This window comes from Porites lutea, chromosome 12 (assembly GCF_958299795.1).
Source record: "Porites lutea chromosome 12, jaPorLute2.1, whole genome shotgun sequence".
Classification (NCBI taxonomy): Eukaryota; Metazoa; Cnidaria; class Anthozoa; order Scleractinia; family Poritidae; genus Porites; species Porites lutea.
Genome location: NC_133212.1, coordinates 3,575,513 through 3,584,372, shown reverse-complemented (window position 1 = coordinate 3,584,372; position 8,860 = coordinate 3,575,513). Strand labels below are relative to the sequence as shown.

The window sequence follows — 8,860 nt, the reverse complement described above, 5'->3', positions numbered from 1 at the left end:
TAATAATAACAGGGTGCTTAAAAACGCATTTTACAACGTGTGGAAGTCTCATGAATGCTATTTACAATGAATTGTTTACCTATTCTAACAATAAACACCTTTAAAAAAAGTTTTATATCTCAATTTAAATGAGTCAACTGTAGAGCAATGTTTGATCGTAATGGGTAGGTCATTCGAGAGCTTTGGTGCAGTGACTGAGAAGGATCAGTCTTCTTTGGGTTACATTTAAGCATGTTAGAGACATTCCAGGACATGATATCTTCGATACAGAGCGTAAGATCCTTTAATGCTGTAGCACGATTGCTTTGTCTCACAATGATGTAAAGCTGACAATCATTGGCGTACATCATTGCATTTAAGTAGTGAGCCGTAATTACATCCTCCAGTGGAGAAATATAGAGAGAAAATAACACCGGCCCTAAAACGAAGCCTTGAGGGACACCACAAAATAAACGAGAGATAGATCGCGTGATCCATTGTACGTGTCGAAGGCGGCGGAAAGGTCGAGTAAAACCAAACTGGACTCGCACTGATCATCAAGAGCACGCTGTATGTCGTTAACAATACGAATCAGAGCAGTCTCAGTGCTATGATACTTCCTGTAGGCCGATTGCATCTTGGCATAAAGACCGTTGTCATGGAGATATTCGTCGATTTGAGAGGCGACGATTCTTTTAAGTGTCTTTGACAGGAATGAAAGATTTGAAATAGGCCTGTAGTTACTAACCTCGTCGGAGTCAAGAGTTACTTTCTTGATAAGAGGGCGGACAATCTACGTCTTGAAATCAGAAGGAAAAAAGCCTTTCTCAAGAGACAAGTTCATAATGGTGGTTATGGTCGGTAGAAGGACATCAACGCAGTTCTTTAGAAGCCCAGTCGGAAGTCGATCAAGAGTGCAGGATTTAGGTTTTGCAGAAAGGATGATATTTTTTAAGACGTCATCGGAAATACGCTCAAAATCTGTTAAAAAGCTCCAGGACTCGACCGTTAAATCAGCGTTGAATCTTGGAGCAGGTTGCACAAAAAGACGGCGTCTCAAGTTGATAATTTAAGATTCGAAAAACGCCCCAAAACTTTCAGCAAGAGTTCTCGAGGGAATCATGTTTTGGTAAAGCTGGAGCACATTTAATGTTGAACAATTCATCAACAAACTTGAAAAGTTGCTTCTAATTCGACGCCTCGACCTTTTTCTTGTAATAGCTGGCTTTAGTCGCTTTTAAGGAACGGTTGTATTTACGACAAATCTCTTGATAGATATGCTTGTCAACTGTAAGGCGAGTGGGCAGGTATTTTCTCTCACGGCGTCTTTTTTCCCGCCTCAGTTATGGGGGCCTATATAGAGCCATTTCACATGACGTCACTTCCGCTATTTTGTTTTCCCGTTCGTCCCAAACCACTGTGGGATCTGGCTCTCTTTTCTTATGTAAATGCTTTCTATTGTCGCAATAAATTTGCATACTAAACTGCTGATTCATGATTGAAAACTCTCTGTCAGACTTTGCAAGTTAACAATTCAAAACCAGAGCGAGCAACTTCCATGTACTCGTTTCACGGTGTTTTCTCCGAGAAGAATATTTTTATAACGGCTCTGGCACGAATTAAGAATATAAGTACCACAGACCATGCAGTCAGCAAAACCTAGAGATCTGAAAATGGTATTTTTGACTTTTTTATGGCGTTTAGTTTTCCAATTTAATATCTTATCTTCCACTGTTCTAAATTGTATCTAAAAATAAACCGGTCATTGAAAACGCCGCGACATAGACCTAGTACAGGAGTTGCTCGCCCGGGTTATGGGCTCTAGCTCCTGATTTTAGCGGCGAATTTGGCTAATAAGTAGTCTGCTACACAGCCGTTTTTAGTGTCGTCACGCAACGCTCCTCCCCACTAACTAGTGGGGAGGAGCGTTGCGTGACGACACTAAAAACGGCTGTGTAGCAGACTAGCTAATAAGTCGCAGTCCTAAAAAATGCGCAAGGCACATCCAAACACGAGTAACAGTGTTTCTACAGGATATTAAAACAGTGAGAATGATGTAGACTGAAAATGCTGAGTACAATCGCTTTTTTAAAAATTTGAAATAAAGTAGACGTTACTGGAGATCCATTTAGTCTTAGCAAATTATTTCAATGGATATATCTTGTTCAACATTGGTCGGTTTCTACTTTTCGTGAGATATTATAAAACTCGGAGTACTTTTTCTAACCATGTCGGTCTTGTGTAATATAATGAATCCTAACCAGTCCTCCTCCGTTTGAAATTTGGCCTTGGGAGGCGAAAGGCGGTACCCTTACTCCTGAAACGACTACACGGAAACAGAGGTTTTTAAATACCTAGTGGAACACTCTTAAATTGTGTTTTATATGGCTGTTTAACACGGATATTTGTCTTATGGGTACTGAGTCGGTTTTTTTTTCACCGCCAAAATATCATTTATTTTATGGTAAATTGTTAGTTGAGTCCACTGCCATGTGCAATTATGATTGGAATGAATGATTCACTACTTGTTGTTAAACAGAATAAAAAATAATATTATGTATTTACTAAGTAATTAACTTCTTCAAATCGAGCTATCAGAGGCATCGTATTAAAAGCCACTTATAGTTATGTTTTTCGTTTAATTAGAATTAAGATATATCATTATTCATTCAAGAGTATTTCTTACAGTAATTTCCCGTTGGCTTAAATAGTCAATCCCATAATAGGCTATTTCCGAGTTCCCCCGAGCCTCTGTATCAAAACGAGGTCAAGTGCTCAGCCTTTGATATGGAAATGATTTTTCATTCTCATGCAAATAAAACTCATTTTCACAAGAAAGGTTGTGCACTTGGCCTCATTTTGAAAATGAGGGTTTTTGGAACTCGGAAGTGGCCTATTGAGTTTATGGTTCAGCTGTGTTAGTAAATAGCAGGAAGATTTTAAAGGGACGGAAGACGAAATAGCCGAATAACTGACTTACTCATGTAGCAGGAACGCTCAGAAAGCCATTCGAAGATCTAGAATGTCGACTGCTTTTGATCGAAAAATACCTCAGCATAAACTTAATTGAATAACCACTCAGATCGCAACCTCGTCCCCAGAGCGCTTTTCCCTGCAGGCTTTGGAGGTGGGGCCGCCCCACCTCTAAAGCCTGCAGGGAAAAGCGCCCTGGGGACGAGGTTGCTCAGATCGCCCCATATAAGGGAATCCGGAATGTTTTGCTGGTGGAATCGGAATCCTGGGCTTTGGAATCCGGAACACAGCTCAAGGAATCCGGAATCCAGCTAACAATTCCAATCCAGAATCCAAGTTCCCATGACAAAGACTGGGATTCAGCACCTGGAATCCGAAAGCCAACTAGCGATTGCAATCCGGAATCAAAGTTCCCCTGATAAAGACTGGAATCCAGTACCTAGAATCCGGAATCCACGCCATGGAATCCAGAATCCAAGACTGTCTTGGATTTGCTTACAAGGGGCGAGCTCATACCTGAAACTGCTGAGGAACTGGCATGTGTTTTAAAGAAATTCTGCCCAAAGGGAAGGATTTTATGAGCTTAGAAATATTTTGAACGAATAATAATTAAAAAGCTAATCTCCCTATCATGGTAACACACAAGTACAGTCGATAGAAAGAAAGTAATTGTTAAGAGAAGCTCCTAGTCCTGAATACAAAGCAACGAGTTCTTAGTTTTCTAAAGTACATCTGTTGAGCCAAGATCTACTTAAGTTCTTTTATTTTTTCCTCTAACTCCTTTTCGTCGGATCCGCAGAATTTATGTAGCTGTAAAAAGAACAACAGCAAGATTTAGTGAATATGACGATCTGTAATTATTATACTAAGCAACTAGTCAAAAGAAATTTTAAAAAACAGTTTTTCTGACATTTCTTTATGACCGAAAAACATTTTTCCGTGTCACGTTTATTTCCGCTCCTGAGCCAATCAAAGTACCACAACGCGCAAGCGTTAGGGCCTACACAATAAAAAGTTACTTTTCAGTTATTTCGATTTCTTTTGTTTCCCTTCAGTTTAATATTCCTTACGTGCAAAGAGAACCCTTTAAAAGCAAAAAGCTTCTGGGGAGAGTAAATTTAATTTTTACCGTTGCTTCGCTTCACGCATTGTGATATAAATCGCAACAGACTTGGTCAGAAACAAGCAGAAATAAATTCAGTGAAACAACCCCATCACCATCACCATCATCATCACAATCATTATCATCATCATTATCGTTATCGTTATCGTTATCATTAACGTTATCATTATCGTTATCGTTATCGTTACAGGAGCCGATTAGAGCCGATTATCGGCTCCTGACAGGAGCCCATAACCCGGAGCGTGCAACTGCCATAAATTCGTGCAACGGCTTTTTTTACAAGTGAGTTTATTTTTAGATAAGCTTTTCCCGCGAAAAATGACTGTTGTCGCTTGGACCTTTTCACAGTCGGCTGTTTCGAAAATGATTTCGATTTCCCTTTGCGTGAATTATGCGTTGTCGCCGATGAAGTAGACGTCCCGGGCTCTTCTACGTTTTGCAGATCTTCCTCTGAACTGCTAGTTTCCGTGTAAATACTGAAATTGTCGCTTGAAGTACTGTCAGAAGAATCCTCTGAAGATTCCTCGCGTGCGTCGTGAAGGAGTTGTCCTGGTTACGTATTAAAAGTTTATTATTGATGACGCACTTGCTTGTGATTGGCTTTTCGAAAGCAATTCGCGGGAAAGGCTTATCTAAAAATAAACCTACTTGTGAAAACGCCGTTGCATAGGCCGCAGTATGGAAGTTAGACGCTCCGGGTTATGGGCGCCTGCTCCTGATCGGTACGTTATTATTATCGTTATCGTTAACGTTATCATTATCAGTATCGTTATCGTTATCATTATCATTATCATTATTATTATCGTTATCGTTAACGCTATCATTATCGTTATCGTTATCATTATCATTATCATTATCATTATCGTTATCGTTAACGCTATCATTATCGTTATCGTTATCATTATCGTTATCATTAACGTTATCATTATTGTTATCATTATCGTTATCGTTATCATTATCGTTATCATTATCATTTTCATCATTATTATCATTATTATTGTAGTTACCCTTTCTCCGTTCTTGAAAAAGATGAATGTAGGCATAACTTCAACCTCTTCTTCTTCTGCTATTGCCTATAAGATGACACAAACCATAATTTTCTTGAATACCTCTCGTACGGCTTTTATCTATTTAGGTGTCAGTCTCAGGGTCTGGTATTTTGGAATAAATTATGCCTTTAATCATGTCCAGTCAAGTTAGGAAGAAATTGGGTGGGGGAGGGGAGGGTAGATAAAGGGCGGGAAAGTTTGAAAACGATTATTCATATCATTGCCAACCAATTATATCCCGTCAGCAAATTTCCATTTTGTCCTTTTTTTCAAGTCAGAGTGCTCTAAGAGTTTTTGTCTATCTGAAAACGTTTCCTTCTTGTAAATCAAGGCGACGCAAAATGGCAGTTTGTACTTAAGATTGTGTAATCACAATCTGCCAAGCATGACTCAGTAGTGTAAGCCCAGAAGCACTAGACTGGAACTATTTAATAGAATTTTTGTTGTTTATGTGTTTATACTTGTGTCAGATGTGTTAAACAAGATATCGACTCTCTTCACATAAATCATCACCGGCATTTGCCTTACCTTAATTTCTATCAATCGCACGGGGGAGAGGTAGTCCCTTATGTTAGTCATATATGCATGTGCCGTTAGTGGTCTTAAAACAGGTAAGGATTTTAGAGGCTATGTCGGCCAGTTTCCCGCGTTCGAACCTGATGCCAGCTTCCCGCTTTTGAAACCTGCGGACAGTTTCCCGCGCCGCTTAACACCGGTAGCGAGTTTCCCGCGTTTGGCGCCTATTTGTTCCGCGTTTGGCACAGGCAAGTTCTGATAAATATTTATTGGTTTCAACACTTACTTCAGCGTCATCAACATCTACTTTGGCAAACACCACATCGGGATATTTCCCCTCACATTTCTGCAACAAAGAAGTTATCAAAATTTATCAAAGACAGACGTAACAAGCGTTTCATAGACCTCATAAAATAATAAGCACACAACTCGTTTAATTACAAGCTGGAACGTCATCAGGGGCTGATCATCTTTCTTAAATCGTGCCTATATATTTTAAGAAACGAGAATCTGCTTCAGAAACCACATTTCATAAAGCAACACGCAAAAAAAACTTGTACTTTACATCTTTCCAGAGTTTTTTTTACTTTCTACGACTCGCCGACTAAGACGGCTGAGGACTTTTGGCTTGAAAGTCACCAGACATAACCATTGCCTGATGGGCACGATAGTAAGGCCGTTGCAATGGCCAAGTTTGTTAGATCAACAGAGTGAAAGACTGTTTTGACAGGAACACACTTCTAGTCATCCGTCTTAGTACTTGGCAAGCTCCAGACTATAAGTTTACTGTGTGATGGAACGCGGGGTTGCATATATGAAGAAACTGCAAACTGTTTACAAAAGGTTTGTCGCATTACATTCTTCACCAATAAAAGATGCGGCAATTATAACACTTTACAGGCTTCCATTGTGACGTCACAAGGAACAACCTCTTCCAAAATTCCAATCCCCGCCAACCACTTGACTTCACGGACCCTCGCTTGAAATGGTGTACAAGCGCGTAAAAGGCCTTAACTGCGATCACATGACATTTAGAGGTGTAAGGCAATCCGTCACGAATTGGCAGCCAGCTAAACATTAAATTTCATTACAACTACCGCTGGACAGAAGACTTTTAGATATTAGTCTATTTGCGGTCAGGCGGTAGACTGGGTCGTTGTTGTGTCGAATTGCACCATGGGAATGCTTTTAAGACGCTGTCGCTTCTTTTATTGGTTGTTACAAGGTTGCGGAGGAAACCGTGTCAAATTCGTCCTACAAAATACTACTCCCCCTGTGCAATTCAAAACAACCTACAAGACCAAGTTTCATGCGCGAGTTAGCAAAAGACAATAAAGATAGTCCTGCATATATGTCCTTAAAAACCTCAAATGCCATTAATTTCTTATGTCGGTCATTGAGTAACTTATTTTTTTTAGATTTAGCATACTTGAGCATTGAAACAGCCTTCTATGTTTCATTTTGTAAATGTCATTCTTCACAATATTTACATTGTAAATGACAGTAGGGAAAGCCGTCCAGGAACCTGTTCAATGGTATTAAAGGTATTTAATTGCGTAGATATAAAATCCAGCGTGATAGCTTTCATCAAGATCCATTTTCATACAGTGAAACCGCGCCTTACGGCCACCTTGGTAATACGGTCACTTCGGTATTACAGCCACTTTCTTTTGGCGGTCTGGCAAAAACCGCCATACATTTTCTTGTAAAAAAAAACCCTCGTTTTTACGGCCATTTTTTTTGGCCCATTGGTGACCGTATTAAGGGGGTTCCACTGTATTTCAACATCGTTCCCAGTCTTGCTCGGAGTCTTCGCTCGTCAAGCTTGTCGGGGGATTTCTTTTCACGCTTTTGTGCTCTGTTCCAAGCCTCCTCCGCTCACATTCATGATAGCGCGAATTGGCCTGGCAACAAGACTGCTCAAATCTCAAATACTAGTTAATAACTAACCTTGAAATAAGGCTTCATTTTTCTGCACGGACCACACCAGTCGGCATAGAAGTCGATAACTATTAGCTTGTCTTTGTTTTTTTCACTCCTCAGAAAATTATCATATTCCTCCTGTAGAAACATTAGAAAAAATTACACTAATGTAGCTGAGTCTTATACAGCTTGCGTTACGTGTATGCCAACTTCAAGGGTCTCAGTGGGGTGGTAGCTTTAACGGTTGACGGTTATTTCTTTCCAACTTTGAAGGCTGACAATTAAATTTTAGAGCTTTGGACGGTTGACGGTTATTAAGTGGAAATTTAGTGCAAGAGTTTTGGTCAATATTAACTTGTGCATGAATTAACATCAACTCTCGTGAATTGAATTGTCTTGGCCTTTCATTTTTGAAAGTTTGAAATAGGTTTAGATATACGCAAGTTGCAAAGTCTTTAATGTCTAGAGAGATTGTATTTTTGAGAACATCGGAACTGGTTTTTCCGATTTAGAGACTTCAGGAACCAGAAGTCCGTCCATGACGATTAGCGGAAATGGCGAGATTTGAAATACCTCAAAACTTTTTTATGGTTAACACTAATCTGCATTTTTTACGGTTGAGGAAAAAAAATTATCTTTTTTGACGAATGATGGTTAAATTTTAGGCCGTTTGACGGCTGACAGTTACCCCCATTGAGACACTCACCTTCCTCATCTCATTCAAAATTGAATTAAATTTATAAATCGAGAATAAAGTGGGTCTCATGGTTACTTTAAGAGTAAGGTAAAAATCCTTACATCGATTAATGTAAATCCTCGGTGATCCTACTTGGTGAAACAGCAAACTGATTGTATTCTTCCTCACAGTGAGGGGGGTTGCTTGAAGTACGTCGATTAGGAGTGTTAATGCACCTATCAATGTAATGGCGGCGGGGGTGGGGGGGGGGGGGAGGCAGGGCATGGGGTGGGGAGTTGACTTTTTTCAAAAATTTGCAATCAAATTCTCTGCCCACGGGCAATTCATTCCAGTCAAATGCAACCAAATTTCCCCACCCCAGGCTGCACATTGCTGTCAATCCCAAGGCAGAACCCAAGAAAGGCAGAATAAAAATATCTCCAAATAAAACTCTGCAATCTTTTATAAACGTTGCTGCATCACCAAAGATACATGTTCCTTTTACAGCTGCAATTATACGTTTTAACCATAATCCGTGTTACACTGCGTAGAATACAGACGAGAAACTTTTAGGAGAAAGTCCACATTTTGTAAGTTTAAATATACCATTCTTAGTAAAGG

General features: G+C 39.7%; 1 protein-coding gene across 2 annotated transcripts in view; it reads right to left on the bottom strand.

Moving 5' to 3' along the window:
• Positions 1–2,407: 2,407 nt before the first annotated feature.
• LOC140954034 (thioredoxin-like) overlaps positions 2,408–8,860 on the bottom strand; it is an 11,411-nt gene continuing 4,958 nt past the window's right edge. For both annotated transcript variants that reach the window (XM_073403429.1, XM_073403427.1), the window contains 4 exons: positions 7,591–7,701; positions 5,927–5,986; positions 5,083–5,148; positions 2,408–3,762 (listed from right to left, as the gene is read on the bottom strand). In XM_073403429.1, the coding sequence (XP_073259530.1) occupies positions 3,700–3,762; positions 5,083–5,148; positions 5,927–5,986; positions 7,591–7,701 (300 nt within the window). In that variant the 3' untranslated portion in view covers positions 2,408–3,699. The remainder of the gene's footprint in view (positions 3,763–5,082; positions 5,149–5,926; positions 5,987–7,590; positions 7,702–8,860) is intronic.